The following is a 24379-nucleotide window of genomic DNA, read 5'->3' on the forward strand; positions in this document are numbered from 1 at the left end:
AGAATTTCTCTCTGTAAATGGCTTCAGATCCCTTACAAAGAAAAGGCATATGGGGGGGTGGGGTGGTGGGCGGGGGGTCATGTTAGGTGAAGCCAGTACTCTGCATGAGGTCTGCACGAAGCAATATGACTCTTCTCCAGTAAAAGCAGAATGTGCTCAGTTCCAATTCTGCCGTTTTTACAACGTCACATGTCTCTGAAGACAAACTTTGTTTTCCATCTTGCACAAAAAAACTCAATATCTTAAACATCCGCAATGCAACACCGGTGAATAGAAATGACTCGGTCTTCTGCACAAACGTAAAGCTGTTCCCCCTACCTGCAAACGATTGCAATCGAAACTTAAACTGCAGAGGGCTGTTATGAGAGAGCTGTTTTACATCATCATTCATCTTAAAGCCGGTTAGACTTTCCAGGCTCAGAATGACGGGTAAGATCTTCATGCACCTTCTCCAATAGTCAAATCTGAGAAACGTGCCCCTTCATATTGCTGTAGGTTGCATAACTGCCATTTATCTGCGCAGTGACAGATTTCAAACAGCAGAAGCTGGGGCTGCTTCACCTCAATGACGTTTACCCAGTTTCTTTATAGTACTGCATCGAATTTCCTTATCTGAGGCTGAGAGGAAGTAAGAAAGCCAACGGGAATTTAACGCAATAAACTCTGATGTTACGATACCGGGCCAAAATGTTTTTCCTGTGCGAAAAGCTCTGACAATAAACTATAGGATATGTTTGCTCCTGTTGAAATTGATACAATGAGCGATCCATCCCTACCAGCAAGGTTTCCAAATTAGCTCAGTGTATCTATGCCTTACTCTGATTCCTGCACGTCACCCTTTCAGCTCTTATGTAGTTTTATGTAGTGTAAACTTACTTACGCTCCAGTCAATGTATTTATGCATCCGTGAACTTGTATGGCTTCAACTAACAGTTATGGAGTTTTAAAATGCACTATAGTCTGCAAGGATGCTGGTTGGACAAATCACCTTCAAAATAAAGCGATCGCTGAACACCGCAGATCCTGTTTCAAACCGGCTTCGTGTTATCCAGAGGTAACTGTACTCTGATTGGATCTGGCACTTCAGCATATCTGTAAAAACGGGACACGGTGCCTGGATCCAATGTGCTCTCAAGCCCACCTCCCTGAAAGGATCACCACCCCCAGTGTCTGCTGTGATGTCGCCCTTTCCATCCCTGATATCTCCCTGCTTTCATCATTTTCCCCATTGCTGGTTCATTTACCTGAAGTGTCACACTCAGTCGCGTTCCTGGGCCAGGCTGCATGCAAGGCGTCCTTTCTATACACCAGATGAGGTTTGTTATGCTCTTCTTCATAATGTTCACCGTTGTAGCTGTGAAGGGGCTCCACAAAGTACTCTCCTTCTGGGGACATGAACGTCCCGAGCTGAAAACACATTAAAAGCTCACATCAGGTAAGGTAGAGGTAAAATACACATGCACCATGTTTTAATCTCACATCCTGACTGATTACATTATTTCTACTTCTCATTTCAAGCTAATCCTCTAACATAACCGACCCAAAACATTATTTTAAATATGTAGGCTGCACCTTTTTAATGTTAAGTGCCATGTGTGTGTGTATAGTGTGTGAGTGTGTCCTGCATAGGGGTGGCCCCCCATCCTGTATTGTTCCCTGCCTTGTGCCCATTGCCTCTGTGACAGGCTCCAGACCCCCATGAGCCTGAATATGACAAGCGGTTTGCAGAAAATGGATGGATGGATAATGTTAAGCATTGCATTTGATAAACAGCTCCAGTATCCAGATGTATATCAGTTAAACAAACAGTAAGACATAAAACTAAGTTTATAATGATGTAATAATTACGATAAACAAACGCATAAATTGAGACGAAAAGCTCCTTAGAATAAAATTTCAGGGATCTAACTCCGGTGTCTCTGTTTGCCTGCGGTTCTGGTTGCTACGGTGAAATTTTCATTGTAATCCATCCTCAGCCAGCATATTCCAGAGAGAGCTGGAAAGCCGTGAGTTTGTACCTAAATTACCCTTGGAAATAAAACACCGCACTGGATATCCGAGCACAGTCATCTATTAATACCTGCTAGGCATACCTGAAGTCAAGCCTAATATTTTCTTAATTTTCTTTTTATTTGCTGTATTATGTGTCTTTGGAGTTCAATCAACATCATATAAGCATAAATAAAAACAATCTTCAATTTGTTAAAGAACATAAGAAAAACGTCCATCAAAATCACAATTAACAGGAGTAGCAAATTTGAAAGGGGCAGCGCAAACTACAATAAGATCACTAATGTCTGTCGTACTATCCATCCATCCATCCAGTTTCCAAACCGCTTATCCTATTGGGTCGCGGGGTCTGTCGTACTACAACTTCTTTAATCCTTTGGTGCCTACTTCCTTTGGACCATTTAAGGTGGTATAATACAATTTAAAAAAGTTTTTCTTCAGTATATTTAAGCGTCAGGATACCCAACACAAAACTAACATAACTGTTAATGCTATCACTTTCTCTCCTTATCATGGCATATATAAAGGGGGCAATAATGTCACAGCAAACTTTTAATCTGTATTCGTTTGTATTATTGTATTATAACTCTATAGCCATCTATTATGGATCCTTAAATAGACCAGGCGTATTAGATGGAAACGCCCACAAAAGCAAAAAACAAAACAAAAAACACAAAACCAAAAGCACATTTCAACTGATACACAAATGGCGCGGATTTTGCGCGGATTTGTTAGAAACACAGACTGATTATTCCTGAACATGGAAGCGAATCGGACTGGAAGCGTTTTCTTACGCCCTTTGCTCTTCGTCTCGCTCATCAACATACATGGATCCGTTACTGCGCATCTTAGAGAAGTAACGAAGTTTGTCCAACAGTACTCATTTTTCAGCTACGCTTGGGTAAGTTATAATTATTAAACTGTGAAAGTAGTAGACGAGAATAATATGATTTGTTTAACCTGATGCAATAATATACATTTTCAACCTTTCACGAGTCGTTTACAAACAATAAGATACTTTTTAAATTAAAAAAATAGTTACAACTGGACAGCTAGGAAGCCCTGCCAAGCCAAAGGGCCGTGGACAAGTACAGTTTCTGGGAATGTAAGTCTCATAAGGACATCTGTCATCGTGCTACATCTAGGCTCAGGGAAGACGCAGATCGATCACGCCGCTTAACGTCACGCAGCCCTGTGCTGCCAAAACAACCGGCTCATGCTGACGCCACTGCTTGGGCTTATGCGCTTATGAACGATCATTGCCTGTCGGGGCTGCGCTCAGGCGTAACAGAAAGCTTTCGACTGAATATTATATTATATCAGTCCAAATCTCCTAAGTGCACGTTGCTCATAAGAAAAAGGGAATCACGACGCGATTCAGTAACTAACTATCTGACTGATGCTAGTTATATCATATGCGTGCCTAATCCATATAAGTAGTTGTCTCTCAAATCTAACATATTCGCACGGTGATGCTGTATAAATATCATGTGGATCTAGGGAGCTGGGTTTCTGATTCGCTTTTCCAAAGGCAACATTCTTCACAAAAGCGCTCAGAAGCGGTGCGTAAACTGCGGCCAGTCTTACCAGTCCGGAGCAAAGACTGATGACCGCCGGATGCTCCTTCTTTGCATTGACATGCCCTTTGTAAAAACAGTGCTGAAGGTCCGTATCCTCCTCTTCATCTGATGGCGAGTCTGTCAAGTTATCTCTGCTGGATATTCCGATTATGGAAACGGTGTAAAGAGGAGCGATGAATGTAGAGTCCGAGGTGAGGTTTAGGTGAAAATCCTGCCCGAAAGCGGAGAGTCTGTAATGGACTGAAGAAGCCCAGTGACTGGAGACGCCGTCCGCGGTGTCAAGGCTTCTTTTCTTCCTTTTATAGTGCACGTTAGGTGGTAACTTGTCTCCGGCTTCATTTACTCGCACTGGAGTTACAATCTCATACGCAGCCAACTGTTCGAGACGCTTTGCTGGAAAAAGGGAAAAATAAAAGCAAAAAGCAATGAAATTCTGCACCAACGCGTGTTAGCGACCTAAATCTTTAGTTAGCGAGGTTAAGCTTTGTTATTTAACACGCCTACTGTGTCTGACTAAATCTCCTTAACAGTCATGTGCTTCCCGATCTTTGCTGAACTCCATTCATTCCTCTCACTCGAGTTACACGTAGCTGAAAGATTATTTTTCAGTTTCCTTACCTTTTCTCGGACTTAACTGCGGTCTCCCCGTTATTGCCACTGTATTTAAGACGTAAGGTAGTAATGCAAGAAGACGCAGTTTCCACATCAGGAGATGCATAGTTGTCCCGCTATTGAACCCTTTATTACCGTAGCGCCCGTTCCAGTCAGGGCTCCGTGTTAAAATGAGTTTGCTTTATATATAGCTGTATTTCTCACAGTGTGCATCCAGCTTGCTTGGCTTTTGTAGAATCGGGACCGCACTTCTGAAAGCGATCGGCAATGATGCGCGAAACGTCCGATGAACATGCATATTGCAAAGAGTGGCCGGGAACAGCCGACTGGAGGGTTTTCTCTCGCGGCAGTGGCCCTGGTGGATGGTGGGCGTGCTCCGGGGCGGGTATCCACCCCCTCCTGCTCGGCACTAGGCTCCTATCGATACCGAAGCTTTTTCGTCTCGTCGGGATGATGAGCTTTTTTATGAATGAAAAGACATCTGTAGTAACCAGCCTGCTTATTAACATATTGTTAATAAATGGGCTACATTCAAGCCTATATCATCGTGATTTATAATATTGATAATATCATTAAACTGTACAACGGATACGGAAAAAACATGGCAATTAGATAGGAGATGTTAATGAGCTATCGTACGTTTCTAAGCACATATAACCAATGGCCACATTTTCAAAGCAGAGCTTGTAACGACACGGCATTTATTTAAAATAATATTTTAAATTCTTAACTTTTATGGAAAGGTATAGATGTTGTACAGCTTGATAAAAGTTGGTTAAACATTTGCTTTCGGTGAAAAGGCAGTCACAGTAAGGTTGCGTGGAAAAGATAAGTTAGGACATATCTGTTAAAAATGGAGTTCTAAAACAATCTTTGTAGGGACTATCCATGTTAATTCTGTAGATTACGAATAGACAAAATATCTGTCAGTACATGGAACAGCGCAATTCACTGTTTGTTCTCCCTTAGTCAGACTACATTTCGGTCCGTTTTAACGCGCACTGTATCCCCTTATTACATATCACATTTTCTTTACACATCAGCACATTTTACCACAGTTTTGTGCATCTCTTTAAGTTGATTCCCATTGAATTGCTCATATGTTTTTGCCTCAGGAATTTGTATGGAAATGAACGTTTGCCTATAGCAAAGTCTTGCCTATCTTGTTACTTAAATTGACACACATTCTTGAAAGAATTATAGAATTAGCTTTCTTGTCAGATATTCAGACGTTAAGATAGTCTGCTTGTGTGTGTATGTGTGTGTAGGGGGTGTTATGTATATATTACATTGTGGAAACCAAATGTCTTCACACTGTCATTAAAACCTGTTTATTTTGATGTTGTGGGGACAGTTTGACATTTTTTTCTGTCCCCACAAGGGGAAACTCAATTAAATAAAAATTTGTGAATGGAAAAAAAAAAAAACAAAAAAAATGTCAACAGTCTTGTATTTTGTTTGGTTACTTATAGTTAAGGTTAGGGTTGGGTAGGGGTTAAGGTTGTTGATGTTAGGGTTAGGGTTTTTACCTTCGAAACGAATGGATGGTCCCCATAAACCTGTGTGTGTTTGTGTCTGTGCGTGTGTGAGAGCGGGTATACCTTACCTTATGGGGACACAATGTTCCCATAGTGTGATGAATACCCGTCCTGGTCCCCATAAGGGAAAACTAAATTTAAGGAAAATCTGTGACTGCAATGGAAAAACTAAAAATGCAAAATCTGTTGCATTGGTTATGGGTCAAGGTTGTCATAGTGATCATTAGCATTTTTTCCATAGAAATGAATGAGTGGACCCCATAAAGTAAGTGTGTGTGTGTGTGTGTGTGTGTGTGTGTGTGTGTGTGACTTTTGAGGAACGGCCTGTGGCTCAGTGAGTTAGGACACTGTGTTACTGACTGGAAGGTTGCTGGTTTAGAGACATCAGGTCAAACAGCTGCATGTCTTTGCACTGCAGGAGTAAACTGGAGACCCTGGGAGGGACCTGCACTGCATGGATACACACGTAGTGCAGTAAGATTCAAACCCCAGTCCTGCCAGTGTGCCGAAATAATTTGTCCCGAGTTTTTGTATTCGCTTTCTAGTAACATTGTCTGTGGCCTTGACTGTCTGGATGTCGGTTCCGTGTGGAAATTCAGTGCTAGCACTGCACAAACTGCGTGCAGTTTAACAGCATTTCTGCCCTGGGGGTGGCTCTTCCTGCAATATAAGGCCCTCGCTTGACATTCCCCAGTTATTTAAGATTGTTTTCTGTATTTTGTAACTCATGTTGCTTAATTCCCTGCCAAAAACCATGTTTGGATGGTGTCTTGGATGGTGTTATATAGGGAAATGATTTCTATGTGTTAAGATCATGCTTTATGCTTTGTGGGCCTCTTCAAGTCGCAAACTTGAGAAAGCTTTGTATCTGCAAGACTCCTGAATCCCCTTCAGGATATGTAACAGTGTTTTCTTTTATTAGTCTTTCTTTGTTCTCCAAAATGGATTTTCTTCATAATGATGCAAAAACGCTAATTTGAAGTAGTGCTGTGGGATTTTCGGACCTGTTATTTGTCTGAGACCCAGTTGATTGGCCTGGTTCTCTCCAGCACTCTCCCCATGCGATTGATCTGTTATTTTGTTTCCAACTTGCCGGCTTTGATAAACCAGTCATACTGCATGCTTCAAAATGTTTCAAGGTTTTTCACCTTGAAACAAATCACTAGAATAACAAATGGATGAGCACTTTAGCAGACAGAATGGCGCAGCCGTAATTAGTTTCAGATAGAAAGTGTCTGTCGGCCAATATTCAGCCAATAGGACTCCGGCTGGTGATGATTTTATTCCCAAGAAAACTGTAGAAAAGTCTCTGGCTCTGACTTAATAGATGTATGGTTTTGCTTGGGGTTTTCCTCAGTGACGCAGGTATCTCTGTTTTGTCCAGCTTCACACTGACTCTGGAATAGAGCAATGGATGGATGGATGTATTAATTAAGTTATAAATTTCACTTATAAGTGTGATCACCAGATATAGGGGGAAACCACATATATGTAACCAGCCTAAGCCATGAAACATTCCCTTTTGTCTGGACGGGGAAAGTTTTAAAACTGACATTGCAAAAAAATTGAGCAGCAGTTCCATTAGCACTCAGCATCACCGTTTCCCAGTCCGTTCCTCAGGAACCCACACATGGTCCATGTTTTTTTTCCCTCCCAGCTTCCCACTGTCTGGCAGGGAACTGGGAGGGAGCAAAAACACGGACCGTCTGTGGGTCCCCCAGGACCGGACTGAGAAACACTGGCTTACTTCATTATCATTTGAAGCATGACTAAACGTGATCTTTGTTGGCCATTGACCACTCCTTACTCAGATCTCTGACATACTTGTGTGTATTACAAACATTCCATCTGGTCACTGTGTCGTGTCCCCATGTACAACGCGCCCCAAAGACTGTATCATGTTTTATTATTACATTCAATATCTCTGAGACTCTCACCAGTATATGTGCTTGGATGTTGGAATCTAGCTGACTGAAGTAATTAATTCAGAGAACTTATTAACAAAACATACTACCTGAAACAAAGCTATTTCTTGTCTGCTTAAGATGTAAGATATGAGGAGCTTTTGTATTAGATCGTCCAACTGTTTAATCAGCAAGCATGCGAATGTTACCAGATATTTTTTTAGGAAACATCCACAAAAGCGATCCATAACATTTGCTCAGTTGGTGGTATTATGGAAGAGGAACTTTAGGTTTGGTGAAGACCATGTAAATACTGATTCTGGTAAGATGATTCTGCTGTTGAGCTGATCTCCACAAAGATGGAGATTAGTCCACATGGTCTTCATTTCCAGGAAGCTGTACCCTCCTGAAATCCTTCTTCACAGAGATGTTAAAGAGAGTGATGTTTAAGGCATTCTAAAAATTGAGAAAATTAAATGTACTCTTTAAATTTTCACTTGAATTTAAATACATCACAAGCTGCTCCTTGTAAAGCTATCTTGCTGCAGAGATGGCCAGCTTGCAGGCAGCGTGTCTCCAGGAGGGTCCCGCTGCAGGCACATGGGCAGTTCCAGCGTTTAGGACATACTTCAACAATTTAGCTTCACTTCCTCCCTATTTCCGAAGATAGGAGATAAGTGGAAAATTGAATGGGGGTTGAAAATTAGGACACGGGGTTTCAAAGACAAGAAGACCTTCCCTTCTTGGTCGTTCCTCGTCGTCTTCTTCTGCCGTTAACAAAGAGTGGCCAGGAGGACTGTAGATCTGTAGACCCTTGGCATCTGACATTCAGTGCTTAGTGAAAAGTATTCTGGATTCTGGACTTTGCTGGTCATTCCAGTCAGAGGTCTTTCATACCTTTGGTGAACTTTACAGTCCTTCTGGTTCTGTTCTAGATTTTGAAGTGGTAGATGGTGCAGGGCAGGCTCAGTCGCCCACTCACTGCTGCGGGAAAGCGTTGGGTGCCATGCCCATCTCAGATTGTTTTCCTGCTTGTGAAAGATTTTTTTTTCTAATCTCTGAAGTGTAGAGGAGCCCTCATGTTCGAGGACAGCTAAAGGGGTCTGCGCTTGTGATTTTTTTCTTTCTTTCTTAAAAGGAAGGTCCTCAGTCCCAGAGGGACCAGAAGAGACGTGCGACTGGGAGCAGGGGGCCAGTGACCTGGTTCCTGTGAGAGGAAAATTCACTTTGATAAGTCTGTGGTTCAGAGAATACTATCATGCTTATTGCTTCCCACAGGATGGGGCCATTTGTGCTTATAGACGTAATTGAGTAAACATCCAGGGACGTACCACCTCCTGGCAAGTCCGAGCACGCACTCGCTCATGTGCACCCGCTCATGTGCACCCGCTGTTGTGCACCCGCTCACGTGCACCCGCTCATGTGCACCCGCTGTTGTGCACCCGCTCATGTGCACCCGCTCATGTGCACCCGCTTGCACACACCCGCTCATGTGCACCCGCTCATGTGCACCCGCTCATGTGCACCCGCTCATGTGCACCCGCTCGCACACACCCGCTCACGTGCACCCGCTCGCACACACCCGCTCATGTGCACCCGCTCACGTGCACTCGCTCATGTGCACCCGCTCATGTGCACCCGCTCATGTGCACCCGCTCATGTGCACCCGCTCATGTGCACCCGCTCGCACACACCCGCTCATGTGCACCCGCTCATGTGCACCCGCTCATGTGCACCCGCTCGCACACACCCGCTCACGTGCACCCGCTCGCACACACCCGCTCACGTGCACCCGCTCATGTGCACCCGCTCATGTGCACCCGCTCATTGCACCCGCTCATGTGCACCCGCTCACGTGCACCCGCTCATGTGCACCCGCTCACACGCACCCGCTCATGTGCACCCGCTCGCACACACCCGCTCATGTGCACCCGCTCATGTGCACCCGCTCGCACACACCCGCTCATGTGCACCCGCTCATGTGCACCCGCTCATGTGCATCCGCTCATGTGCACCCGCTCACGTGCACCCGCTCACGTGCACCCGCTCACGTGCACCCGCTCATGTGCACCCGCTCACACGCACCCGCTCATGTGCACCCGCTCGCACACACCCGCTCATGTGCACCCGCTCATGTGCACCCGCTCGCACACACCCACTCACGTGCACCCGCTCGCACACACCCGCTCACGTGCACCCGCTCATGTGCACCCGCTCACGTGCACCCGCTCATGTGCACCCGCTCACGTGCACCCGCTCATGTGCATCCGCTCACGTGCACCCGCTCACGTGCACTCGCTCACGTGCACCCGCTCACGTGCACCCGCTCACGTGCACCCGCTCACGTGCACCCGCTCGCGCGCACCCGCTCACGTCCACCCGCTCACGTCCACCCGCTCACGTCCACCCGCTCACGTCCACCCGCTCACGTCCACCCACTCACGTCCACCCACTCGCTTTAAATGAGGTTTAACCGTTTTTGTTTTAATGGCCAGCAGAGAGTATTGTTGGCCCTTGGACGGGGCCATTTATTTTACCCGGATATTTTTCTGCTGCTTCCTTGATTTTAAGGTTTAGACGAAGCTGCAGTGAGGCTGTGCAGATAGTAGGAGATGTGTCCCTGGACGTGTAGATGGATGTGTACATGGAGATTTTCTGGAGCTTTTTCCGAACCCTTATAGATGGACATGGAGAGAGAGGCAGCCAAGGCTCCTAAGTAGCACATGTCAGCATGCAGAAACATTCAGCGCTCTTGCTCGGTGCGGTTAACAAAGCTCCTTTGTGTTGTTATCCAAGTCCCGCCCCCCGGGAGCTGCCAGTGGATTTGTGATGAACATATATCCATACATAGATTGAATATGCGAACCCTTGGCATGGGGAAGCGTAATGCTGTACTGGAGGCAGGCAGGTAGAGTCCTGTCTGTCTGAAAATGCCATGTCCAGGGTCAGGAGAAGATACTAAGTGATAAAATGTGAAGGGGGCACTCTTTCTGGTGGGTGGGACAACCACAAGAAGAACATGAAAAATAAAATGAACATGAACATTAAAAATAATTTGAAGTTAATTTGATGGGAGGAGCCTGGGCATAATTATACTCTCAAGTTAAAAATTTTGACAATTATAGCCCCAGGATCTGCTAACGATCCCCCCCCCCCCCCCCCAACATCTGCACATTGGGACTGACAGCTCGAATGTCCTCATGTAACCTACAGCGAGCAAAGTAACTTAGTTAAAAGATAAACAATAAAGAAAGATCTCGGAGATGCTAAGTCCAACTGAAAAATGCAATAGTTTTGGAACTGCTAACGACCCTGAAACTGAATACTAGGTAAAGTTAGCTAGTCATTTATTATTAATACATTAAAGACATCGCACTTATCCGGCTGAGCGAAATTTCTTTTGAAAGGCACAAAATTGTTCTTATCATAGCCATCATTTCTGCAGTGCCCACTACAGGCCTGGGCAGTAATTACACATGTTAATCTTTGATCATATATTTTGTGTGTGTAAGTGGTGGTAAAGGCTGCAGGGAAATATGAATATAAGGGGGGGGCCACAGGTCGCCGGGGGTGTCTCGCGGCAGAGGAGTGGCACGACAGGCGTGACACGCCCCAGCTAGCTCCCCATGCCACGGGCCGCGAGATTCCCTCCAAAATGAATTTGTTTCTCTCCCCCTCCCTGTGCCTCTGGCTGCTTTTTGTCATCTTATATATGGTTCTGTCTTCTGGGTCACAGGCTCCATTCTGCGGCTGTCAGGGCCTCCAGAATGATCTGGCCCGGATCCTGCTGGCAGGGCCTCTGTGCACTGGACAGTCTGTGACTTCCAGACGCTGAGTGGATGACAGCCACACAGCGGTGACCGCCCCCCCAACCCCCCCAAAAAAAAAAAAAAAAAAACAAACAAGGAGAGTGTAACAAAATAACAACATGGTAATGCAGCGCCTCCTCGGTGCCCGTTTGTTTCCCACGCAGACAGAGGTGTACACCATTGTGCTCCCCTTGTCCCACCAGGCCACTTCTCATGACTGACGGGCTCATGGTCCAGTCAGGTCAGCAGAATCATAGCCGCTCATTCTGACAGCAAGCCCCTCCCACCGGCCTGGGAGCTGGCCTCCGCATTCCAGCCATAATAGCTGTGATTTCGGTCGGTCCTTCTACAGATCGCCGAGCAGCCCAAAAAGGACACAGCGCAGAACAGCCGTTTGTATGGGTTTCACAGCTGATGCACTTCACGGTGTATTGGAACAGATATGTAATGTGTGAGATCAGCAGAAAGGGCTGAGTCACTAGCTTTCCTGCTGGTTAGGAAAGCATCTTTATAATCGAAAGCGTACTGGTTTGACTCCACCACGATCGAAAGTACCACTGAGGTAACCTGAGCGAGGTACTGCCCGCAGGAGCTGAATTAGCAGACCCCTGCTATATCACATATGGGGTAAATGCGGAGAACAATTAATCACTTCACTGTACTAACTGCTGAAATTCAGGCAGAAACACAAACTGGTCTTAATGACTTAAGTGGTCATTATAGACCTGTACACATCTGGGCCAGTCTGCTACCCAAAAGCATAAATGCTGACCCCTAACTGTTCATTTTACCATGAAGCACAAGATCTTTATTATGCAGCAGTTTTCTGTATACTGTATATGACATCATGAGGCAGGAGACTCCCTGTATGGGATGACAGTCCATTGATAGACAAGTATAAAATATTACAAGTAATTTATTAACATGGACTACTAAGCATTTTAGCTTGTGTTGGCCAATTAGTGCAAGATGAATAAGGCCAACATTCCCTTTCTATAAAAATTAATATTTAAAATATTTTAAATATTTCTTATTTTCATAAATATTTTTTTTTTCACATTAATACTTTTTATATATAATGGTTTCTGCTTGATTAAACATTGCCAAATGACAGCAGCCGGCATAACAGAGAAAGTATAGGCCTACAATACTGCTGAATGGGGTTTTTGTGCAAATAAAAATGCTAAATGACAGCAGACAGTACAACAGGGATGATATAGGCCTACAATACTGCTGATTGGGGTTTTTGTGCAAATAAAAGTGCTAAATGACAGAGGACGGCATAAGAGGGATGATATAGGCCCACAATACTGCTGAATGGGGGTTGTGTGCAAATAAAAGTGCTAAATAACAGCAGACTGCATAACAAAGAAGATATAGGCCTACAATACTGCTGAATGGGGTTTTTGTGCAAATAAAAGTGCTAAATGACAGCAGACGGCATATCAGGGATGATATAGGCCTACAATACTGCTGAATGGGGCTTTTGTGCAAATAAAACTGCCAAATGACAGCGGACAGCATAACAGGGATGATATAGGCCTACAAACTGCTGAATGGGGCTTTTGTGCAAATAAAACTGCCAAATGACAGCGGACAGCATAACAGGGATGATATAGGCCTGCAATACTGCTGAATGGGGTTTTTGTGCAAATAAAAGTGCTAAATGACAGCAGATGGCATATCAGGGATGATATAGGCCTACAATACTGCTGAATGGGGCTTTTGTGAAAATAAAACTGCCAAATGACAGCGGACAGCTTAACAGGGATGATATAGGCCTGCAATACTGCTGAATGGGGTTTTTGTGCAAATAAAAGTGCTAAATGACAGCAGACAGTACAACAGGGATGATATAGGCCTACAATACTGCTGATTGGGGTTTTTGTGCAAATAAAAGTGCTAAATGACAGAGGACAGCATAAGAGGGATGATATAGGCCCACAATACTGCTGAATGGGGGTTGTGTGCAAATAAAAGTGCTAAATAACAGCAGACTGCATAACAAAGAAGATATAGGCCTACAATACTGCTGAATGGGGTTTTTGTGCAAATAAAAGTGCTAAATGACAGCAGACGGCATATCAGGGATGATATAGGCCTACAATACTGCTGAATGGGGCTTTTGTGCAAATAAAACTGCCAAATGACAGCGGACAGCATAACAGGGATGATATAGGCCTACAAACTGCTGAATGGGGCTTTTGTGCAAATAAAACTGCCAAATGACAGCGGACAGCATAACAGGGATGATATAGGCCTGCAATACTGCTGAATGGGGTTTTTGTGCAAATAAAAGTGCTAAATGACAGCAGATGGCATATCAGGGATGATATAGGCCTACAATACTGCTGAATGGGGCTTTTGTGAAAATAAAACTGCCAAATGACAGCGGACAGCTTAACAGGGATGATATAGGCCTGCAATACTGCTGAATGGGGTTTTTGTGCAAATAAAAGTGCTAAATGACAGCAGACGGCATATCAGGGATGATATAGTCCTACAATACTGCTGAATGGGGTTTTTGTGCAAATAAAAGTGCTAAATGACAGCAGACGGCATATCAGGGATGATATAGGCCTACAATACTGCTGAATGGGGCTTTTGTGCAAATAAAACTGCCAAATGACAGCGGACAGCATAACAGGGATGATATAGGCCTGCAATACTGCTGAATGGGGTTTTTGTGCAAATAAAAGTGCTAAATGACAGCAGATGGCATATCAGGGATGATATAGGCCTACAATACTGCTGAATGGGGCTTTTGTGAAAATAAAACTGCCAAATGACAGTGGACAGCATAACAGGGATGATATAGGCCTACAATACTGCTGAATGGGGCTTTTGTGCAAATAAAACTGCCAAATGACAGCGGACAGCATAACAGGGATGATATACGCCTGCAATACTGCTGAATGGGGTTTTTGTGCAAATAAAAGTACTAAATGACAGCAGACGGCATATCAGGGATGATATAGGCCTGCAATACTGCTGAATGGGGTTTTTGTGCAAATAAAAGTGCTAAATGACAGCAGATGGCATATCAGGGATGATATAGGCCTACAATACTGCTGAAAAGTCTCTTCATGTCTTAAATTTGCTGCCCTTCAGTCATTGCTAAGAAAAAGTTAGATGCACTCAGTCAAGATTAAACGGTCATGAACATGTAAACAGATACACAGCCACTGTAACGCAGAAGCAGTTCATGTGGCTTGTCTCTGATGAATACATATAAATAATTTATGTAAGTGAATCTTTAGAATCTTTTTATTCTGGACCATGGAAAAGCAGGAAGATGGAAAGCTTGCTAACAGAATGGGAATCAATGCAAACCCTTAACTGGGGGCTAATATGGATCTTTTTATAAATGCTACATGACATTTCCGACGCAAGCTGCATGCAGTAGTTTTGTTGTACTGCCAAGTTGTGCAACAATAAAGATTTAATAGCACAAATGCATTGGTTTGGTTAGTATTAATATAATATATAGACTTCAGATGTAAGATCAGACAGATTATATTTGTAATGTCTGGCTTGGTGCATAAATCGCTTTTCTCCCTGTGGTCCTGCCACAATTCTCAGCCACAGATTCCTTGTATGTATATTTAGAAAAAAGGGGTTCGGGTGTACTGAATGTACACCTATATTACATTATCTATAATAATGTAATATATTTTACATTTGCCCAACGGATCTGGCATAGTGATTAACGTATTACTGATGTTCCATCGTTTTTAATACAACCTTGTGTCTCTTTTGGCTCAGTTAGTGGGCCTCCTACCCATGTCAGCCTAGAGCCCCCAGAGTTACTCCGTCCCAGCTTTCATTACATATATCTGACATCGACCTGTCATGGCAATCTTGCAATCTAACTAGTACCCATTAAACACAAAAGAACAAGGCGAAGATTTAAAGCGCAGTAATGTTTTGCTCCATGGTAACGTTGACATGAACCCGAAACCCGGTTCGTTCCACGGTGGAGGTGATGTGGAGGCGATGTGGAGGCGATGTGGAGGTGATGGTTAACGTCGTTTGTTAAAACATGGGGTTGCCATAAGGTTTCTCGCATGTGTCCAGATGTGTGCAGTAGTAGGAGCGATATCAGCCAGCCAGCCCCACATTGTGTCCCTGGGGGGAGACATGGCAGCCGGGCTCTGTGCTGGTTCCCAAGCTTTCTGTAATCCTTTGCTGCGTACTCTTTAGTTTTGATATATATATATTTTTTTAGATCAAGCTAGAGAAGCAGATCTAAGCGCTGTCCAGCTTTAAAGGGATCATGTCACATCATAAACCTTGAATGCGCACGTTTTAAATATAGTGCAGAAAGATCAGTTTATTGCTCATGTATTAAGGGATTATCAGTTTGATTTATGAACGCAATGAAGAGAGCTTTGTTCGTAGATGGGCTGCTGAACTGTAGTGTAGTCTGTCCAAACGGTTCAGAATCTGACATTTACGTATTGTCTTTAAGACAAAATTAAAGAATATTGAACATTATGAGCAGCTTCACTTGCAACTAATGTTAACTGTGTCATAAAAATAGTAAAAAGTGCAAGACTTGTGGGGGTGGGAGTGCTCACTGTCAGCTGTGGTCAGGACCTGGTGAGAGCGGTCTGCTGTTTCGGAGATGCTCTGGCCCAGTGGGCTGTCAATAACAATCAGGCCTTAAGGCCTTAAGGTATTTAGGTCTTAACACCTGCCCGTTTTTTTACATTGAACACACTGACTATGACAACTGAATGTTGGATGACCATCAAATGTATTTCAGATCTCTTATGTGCTGTCAGACAGTCAGTGTTATTCGCATCAGTTGGGGGTGCTCACAATGATTTGGCTCATCAGAGTGGATTCTGTGTTTTCAAAGTTGCGAGTGCAGTCGCAAAGTAAATTACTGCAAGAATGGTAATCATTATGTAGCCCCACTTTACAAAAATACTAGTCATGGTAACATGATAATGGCCTATAAAGAGTTAAGATTGTTTCCATGATTGACACCAGCGTGAGCCAATTAGGTGCCCTACTCTTGCACAGTACCCGCTTCGACACTCCCACATTTTCTCACTCTTGCTGTGATAATATTAGTAGCTGGGTGTTTTTTTACCTTTTTTTTCAGGTGAAGCGTGAATGTATAGGCTGGAATTTAACTGTTCAGTGCAGTGACTGTAACCCCTCAGAGCTAGTGTGTATAATATGAAGCGACATAGAATTATGCTAACAGTATTAGTATGTGATAACGGTGGTTAGTACACAGCATTTTGTTTATCGGTGAACCATGTATGTTTGAATGTTAAATATTACAGCTGTTAAACCATGGGTTAGTTAGATTATCATCTTATAAATACATTCTCTTGCAAAGCTGTTTTGTTTTCGGCATTCTGTTTATAAACCTCCAGTGATTTACAGCTGCATCACTTTGTGTGTCTTACGTCATGAAAGTTGATTGATGTAATGCTTAAAGCAAGGTTACTCAGTGCTCGCATTCTCTATGTTCTACTGGATGGTAGTATGTTACCGCATTGAAATTGTGGGAAAATCATATCGCGATAATTATCGTTATCGTTTTATCACCCAGCCCTAGATTTGACTTACAGGTGATTTTTCACTATAAGAATTATAAGATAGTTATACCTATATATATATGTGCATGAATGTGATTGTAAAGATGTGTGACCTGCCTATCGGTCAGGTTTTAGTAAATCAAGGGTTTGGTGATGATTGATCTGCAGACTGAGTTTCTGTTTATTAATACACAGGTTCATGCAAAGCTCATTCTGGTGTTGAAATCTATCTGTCTGTCTGTCTACAATTACTTAAAGGTTACACTAGCATTATATTAACGTAAGCTGTGTGGGAGTGCTTCAGGCTTTCATAAATGGCAAAGTTGAAGGGTATTAGGGTTACTTCAAATCTGAATTAAAGACATTTCTTTTCTTTGAACATTTCTCTTCTGTCTCCCTCCTGTACTGATTATAGATTTTTTGTTTTGTTATTTTTCTTTTGTGTAAAGCAACCTTGGGATTGTGAAAGACGCTATATAAATGCTAAATGATGAAATCTGATTGTACTTGTACAATGACAATAAAGCATCTTTATCTTTATCTAAATGGAACTTATTATTCTTTTAGGGTTGTAATCCAGCTGACGTACGGGGTGGGGGGTATACTTTCAAAGAAGGACATGGTGAGTGACCTCAGCAGTTTTATGTATGCAGGCTGCGGGGTGGCCAGCTTATTTAATAATGTTGTAATTTTTATAAAGGCATCGTTATTGCAGCAGGGGAGAGGAGCCTCTGACGTAGCTATGGGAACCAAGGCAAACGCATAACTGGCATTCTGGTATCTGGGGGAGTGATCATTGTTTCCTGTCAAGCAGGCAGGAATAGATGCATTTTCATTGCTTGTATCTCACTGTTCATCAGGTCATAACACTCTGCTATGAGTGGTGAATCTCAATCATGCGGTGCCCCCTCATTCGGTTACATCGTAATTATCGGTGTAGTGATCATCACATGATCAGTTTGTAGTTTCTCATGCCAAAAGTCAATTTTCAATCAAAGAATAAATTCTTTGGTTAGCTTGAGAAACAAACTGTGATCTGCCAATGCAGTAATGATGCCCAGCTAGCAGCTACATAATAATTAATGCTGTAATCACGCTAAGCTAGTAGCTACATAATAATTAATGCTGTAATCATGCTAAGCTAGCAGCTACACTGTGCACCCGATGACCCTTCTGTCTGGTTCCACTGAGTACACACTCAGGGTCAGATCCTGCTTTCACTCCTGGAACTTCGGACCCCCGTTAGTCATGGGCTGATCTCCCACTCACTCCCTGTGTCAATGCTAAGCAGTCTCCAGTACATTCTGTAACTTATGCCACCATTTAATTATTAGATATATACAGTTATGAGTAAGTAAAATAACCATGCGCTGTATCTACTTTCTCCCACTGTGTTTAATATTCACCTGACTAGATTATGGTTTCAGCATTTGCGTGAAACATAAAGGCTGTTCTGTTTGTACTGTAGGTGGATGTAAATTCCCAGCGACTGTAACATGCTAACACCCCAGTGCCAGCTCCTCTGTCCTTAGAGTAATGACCTAATTATCCTGGTGGGGGAGGGCAGGGGCTGCCGAAAATGAGATGGGTAGCGACCTCAAAGGAAGCTATTGTAGCTGATAATGTTTACAAAAAATCATTTTGTCTCGCAAAAAAATCTGGTACCAAGCATCCTGGATGATCCTACTGGGACAGCAGAGCCTGGCCAGTGAGGGGCGAGATCTCAGCCTTACACATGCAGGGGCAGAGTGTACGAGTATCTCATCCCTGAATGTGTCAGATCTCTTTGTTCTTTACCTAAAGTTGTTTGAGTTTTGTGGGAAGGACACGGGGAGGCATAGTACAGAGCTATTTGATATTTGTTATATCAGGTGTGTGGGGGGATGCTGGTTTGCTTTCCTGGAGCTGGTAAAATTACCAGTGCGAAGTAACACAGGATTGTCTGTTCATTCCAGCTGGATTTCTACAGAGGTGGGTAGTTCAGGTCCAGTGAGTAAAAGTCCAGGCCAAAATTTTGTTTCAACCACGAGTGTTCTGTGACTGTGACTCTTTATACTTCATTTTTTCATAGAAACAAAATCTTGGTCTGGACATTTACTCTCTTGACCTGAAGTGCCCAGCTCTGGTCTTCTGGACGACTGCTGAAATCTGATAAGAGTGAGACCTAAAATGACAGGAAACTCACACTGAGCATCCGTCTTGGACATTATTGGGCCATCAGTGTGTAAGAAACTTCTCCCACCCAGTAAGCAAGCTGCCACATACACAATAGAATGACTTAGGGCCGCAGATGGTGAGCCCTCCAGTTTCTGCATTGTACACTGAAATGTTTGCTGTTTCCTATTGTTTACCGCTAGACGTTTTCTTGTTTACAAAATATCTCACTATTTCATCTGGTCCCGTTGTGTTCCATCCATACATACATATGAGCACTAGACAGCAGCAGACTTGCACCAGACGTTGGTCCTCCTTAAAGAGGCAGAAGGAAATTATTTTTGAATCGTAGCAGTCTTATAATAATTATTATTTTGGAAAACATTCTTTTGGTTCCAGTTCTTCGACTGTTTTAGATTACGATCAGCACGTCACGAAATGTGAATGTGAATCCATTGCCAAATGGTGTACAGTAAAAACAAACGCAAAGAAGATACCATCCATCTGTATGGAACTGTGCTAGCTGTGTTAGCTGTGTTAGCTGTGTTACCTGTGTTAGCGTCCCAGGCAATGCGTTTGCAGTTTCAGTGCTCCGTATGGACCCATGCTTCCCATTTGTTATCTTTCATAAGAAAATCAGGCTTTATTCCTAACGGTCAGCCTTTATATCTGAAAACCAGTTCATTTTGTTTTTGGTTATTCTATATATTATAAAAAATTAATAACATTAAAAACTTTTGCATTGTGCTGTGCTTCAATACTGTAGGTCATGGGAGATTGTAAAGATGTCAAACTGACAATTATGGGCATTTTTCCACTGCGGCAGGTATTGAATTTTTGGTCCATCAAGAAAGCAACCAAAGCAAAAAAGCAACTAAAAGTTGGGTATTTCACAGTGTTGCTTTTCCACCCAAAGTTCCAAATGACATCAAAAAGTGAAGCAGGGTTTTATTTTTTACTGAATTCAAAAAATGGCTGTAGTATATTACTGGGCTGGATGATGTGCGATATTAATACAATACCAACATCGCATGTTATGCACATACAATTCTTACATCGCTAGTCAGCTAGATTGAAATAGGACTTTTTATTACTTTCAGTTCTGTACGGACATTATAGCCTGGCCATTAAAGTTTTGCTAAAATATTTTTATTCTGTTACTCTGTTATAGAAAAAAAAACTTAGCAAACTTTACAATTCTAATTATTATTCCCTTTATAGATAGTCGTATGTTTAAAAATCAGTTTAAAGTTTTCCCTCCGCTGCTTCTGCATGAGTGCTGCATGCCTGTTTGTGAGAAATGTATGAACTCCTATTTTGTTTTATAAATACCCCGATATTTATTACAACAAAACCACATCGCTAGGACAGCACGCTTCATACCTGCTGTCCAAGTATATTCACCAGAATCCTTTTGAATTTCTTGCCTTCCATGTCTTCCAGATCTTTTTGCTGTATATGTTCTTGACCAAATCACTTTTTTTTTTTTTTTTACCTCGTTCATCATTATTTCCTGACTTCACAACTGTTTTCTGGCGGCGTCTGTATTGTGTTTCAGCGGCAGGATATTTTGTATAACCAGTCGACAAAGAAAGTCCTGCCCCAAAGTACCGAATTACCAAAGAAGTACCCCAGCTGATTTGGCATTTTTGGTACTAGAACGTTTGATACTGGTACTTGACTGGAAGTCAATGGAAAAGCGAAAGTACCGAAAGCACTGAAAGTACCGAAAACACCGAAAGTACCGAAAGTACTAAAAGCACCAAAAGAACTGTACAAAAAGTGCCCTTTCACAAGATAATGCTTCAAGAATGATGTACATTAGTAAACAGGATTAATTATGATGTGAACGAGATAGTATGAAGGATAATGGTGGCATTGCTGGTTTTGTTACCCCTTGCCATGAGGATCCAACCATCACCTTCTCCTGCCTTTGCCATGTGTGGGTGAACCATGAATCACTATACTAATCTAGCGTCATTTAGCCGTGAACATTTAACATGGACTGTCACTCAGGAATTTGAGTCCCAACTGTAAAAAAATCTATTTATTATTATTAAAAAATCAATTACTAAAGTTTTTCCAAATTCTGGGATGGGCAGGAGAAAATACAAGAGCATATATGTCATGTAGCCCCTGAAACCGCTAACTGTCGCTCTCTGGCTTTTCTTTGTAGTTTCATCATGGGCCCCTTTACACTGTGACTTTTTTGACTCTAAAAACCAGACAGATTTCCTTTTGCTCCCAAGGATAGTCTGCATTCGTCTGGAATAAACACATGTTTTCAGTCTGCATCTACTGTGGGACGGGCCTGGTGGGTTTTTTGTACGCCGCAGAAATGCCTACTGTGAACCCATAATGTGTCTTTAATGTCAAAGTTCCAGTTCAATTTCCGCTTTGAGAAGCTGAAGCTAGCGCAGCCCATTCCCCGGTGAGGCCCTAACTCTCTGCAAACAACTTTGTTGGTACAAACGAGTGGTAATAAACACGTCTCTTTGAATCAGCGAAACAGAATGAGAAACGTTTGTCCACATGAGGCGAAGCAATTGGAGTGTCCACCCAACGTCTCGGCAGTAGGTGGGCGTCGGGTGCCAGAAGAGGAATCTAGCCTTGGCCTGTCACAGCCCGAGTTCTGCCAAAAAACTCCTCTGCCCCCACTTCTTTACAGGAGCTTTCATTTATCAACTCAGCTACACCCCCTTGGAGTACTGAGAGAAGAAGCGGGACGGAGTCTTAACGCAAGGCTTGACACCTAGTGCTTGAAATAACAGTGAATTATAGTTCAGGCTCGCTCTGACTTTTCAGAATTGAACATGTTCTTCCGAGGACGGGTCCCTGCAGTCATCTGAAATGTGCTGCGGCTGGGCGATGTGTCGTAAAACCTTAGTCAAAGGGGTTATTAGCCAGACTGTAAATAATCACTCCAGTAGCTGGCTGCAGCTGCAAAGGAGGTCTCACTTCACACAGAAATCCTGCCTGAAAGGACGATGGCAGCACTGCACACTTACATTCAATACAGTGATCACTGTACTGCACTGTGCAAGCCCATGTGGCGATTCTGTGGATGCAGAACATATAAACCCATATTAATAATTGAAAATAGAACAAAGACAACATGTCAGATACTGAAACTGAGAAATGTCATTGTTTTATGAAAAATATGTGCTCAATTTGAATTTGATGTTAGCATCATATTTTAAGAAATTTGGGACAAATGACTGAAAGTTGTGTGATGCAAGACACATAGTGGAATATCTCACAACTAATTTGGTTAACTGACAACAGGTTAGTAAGATGATTGGATATAATAGGAGCCTCTCCAGAGAGGCAGAGTCTCTGTCTAGTGACGATCGGGAGAGGTTCACTACTCTGTGAAAGACTGCATGGGCAAATAGTGCAACAATTTAAGAATAATGTTCCTCAGAGTAATATTTCAATGAATTTGGGAATTTTATCATTTCAGAATCTGGAGAAATCTCTGTGCAAGAGACAAGGCTTAAAACCAGTACTGGATAGCTGTGGTGTTCGGGTCCTCAGGCAGCACTGCGTTAAAAACATACACGATTCTATAGTGGAAATCACTGCACGGGCTCAGGAACACTTCCAAAATCACTGTCTGTGAGCACAGTTTGTTGCTGCATCCACAAACACAGACGGAAACTGTAACACGCAAAGAAGACACCATGTCTAAGCATGACCCAGAAACAGCGCCGACTTCTCTGGGTCTAAACTCATTTAAGATGGACTGAAGCAAAACAGAAAACTGTCCTGTGGTCTGACGAATCATAATTTAAGATTCTTTTTGGAAATCATGGGTGCTGCATCCTCGGGGCTAAAGAGCAGAGGGACCATCCAGCTTGTTATCAGCGGACAGTTCAAAAGCCAGCATCTGTGATGGTGTGGGGGTGCATTAGTGCCCCTTGCTTGGGTAGCTGACACATCTGAAAATAGAGCCAATCATGGTGGTTCTATCCATTTTCAAGTTTTCATGGAAAAGCCTCTGATTATAGTAGAGAGAAAAGACCTCTTCATTTATACACAGATATCGTTTTAATGTATGTTGAAAAACGTTTATTTAATATGAATTGAGTCCTTTTAATAATAAATAGTTTGATGCTTCAACATATGTGAAGTGAGCCTTTAATGGTAAAAATCTGTTTTTGTTAAACTAGCGGCTGGGTACTGGCGTGCATGAAAGATGCATTTTTGCAATTTTCAATACTGAAGAAGGCTATGATTCAAAAACATTTAAAATGATATTAAGTTACATGAATCCAAACGCATAGTATTGGCTTCGGGTTGAATTGGTTTATTAATAAACTATATCTGTTCTCTTCCCATTTTTTTTGGATTCATATCAGAAGTTTCTATTCATTAGCAGTAATTATACTGAGTATATCTGGTGAGTATACAGGGAAACATGAAGATGAGCAAGTTCGCAGTGACATTAAATAACCTTCCCTGAGCTCACAGTGCAACAAGACAGATATTTCCATTCCAAACACAACTTAGCAAACGTAGATTACTGTACAATTATTAATAGTTCAAGAGGAGTATAGACAGAGGGAAGACAATTAACCATATTTTTTACCTCACATAACATAAACATTCCACAATGGACAATGAACAGAGTCATTGCATAACACTGGCCAGTTGTTACTGGCTAAGCTTATAGCGCCAGTGCGGCAGATTTAAATAGTTGCAAACAATATACTAATATATTTGTGTACAAATTGGTTCGTGACCACTTTCCTGGAACGGATTGTGTTTGTGACCCACAGACACCACTGTACATAGATTGCATCGTAGGATATTTGTTTGGTACGAGTCTTTTACTCAGCGGATTAGTGCCTCTGGCGCACTCCCATCCTGTTAAACGTAAGATTAAATATGAGATTTTTATAATCAAACACAACCGAAATGTTACGCTACTGTATTCAGTTCCAGCTTGGGTCAAGAAAATGGATGTCAAACATGAAGGAACTTCAGATTTTGAGAAGAGTGCCAAGAGGAAGCGTGTCCTTTGTGTGTGTGTTCAGAAACTGGCATCCTGCTAGGTGACTCAGCTGTCCACCTACGGTAAATGCTCTCCAGCGTCCTTCTTAATTATACCAAGTATTTTTGCAGAGAGGTGCAAGCTCTGGTGTGTCAAGTCACTGTTTCGCACCTAATAATTATGTGTGCAGAGGGCCAAATTATTTCCCACAAATGATG

The 24379-nt window shown here is 42.7% G+C and overlaps 2 protein-coding genes across 3 annotated transcripts in view; one reads left to right on the forward strand and one right to left on the reverse strand.

Moving 5' to 3' along the window:
* The window catches only part of adamts9 (ADAM metallopeptidase with thrombospondin type 1 motif, 9), a 42309-nt gene extending 37774 nt beyond the window's left edge, over positions 1-4535 (reverse strand). Inside the window, exons 1-3 of one of the 2 annotated variants that reach the window (XM_049023008.1) lie at positions 4209-4534; positions 3598-3983; positions 1245-1407 (exon numbers count right to left, since the gene is read on the reverse strand). In XM_049023008.1, coding sequence (XP_048878965.1) covers positions 1245-1407; positions 3598-3983; positions 4209-4308 — 649 coding nt within the window. In that variant the 5' untranslated portion in view covers positions 4309-4534. Of the gene's footprint in view, positions 1-1244; positions 1408-3597; positions 3984-4208 lie in introns of both variants that reach the window. The other variant, XM_049023009.1, reaches the window with a different exon arrangement.
* The window catches only part of rhol (rhodopsin, like), a 43567-nt gene continuing 21865 nt past the window's right edge, over positions 2678-24379 (forward strand). The window contains exon 1 of the mRNA XM_049023029.1: positions 2678-2911. The gene's annotated coding sequence lies outside the window, so the exon portion shown is untranslated. The remainder of the gene's footprint in view (positions 2912-24379) is intronic.

The sequence above is a fragment of the Brienomyrus brachyistius genome, chromosome 8 (genome assembly GCF_023856365.1).
Source record: "Brienomyrus brachyistius isolate T26 chromosome 8, BBRACH_0.4, whole genome shotgun sequence".
NCBI classification, from domain to species: domain Eukaryota; kingdom Metazoa; phylum Chordata; class Actinopteri; order Osteoglossiformes; family Mormyridae; genus Brienomyrus; species Brienomyrus brachyistius.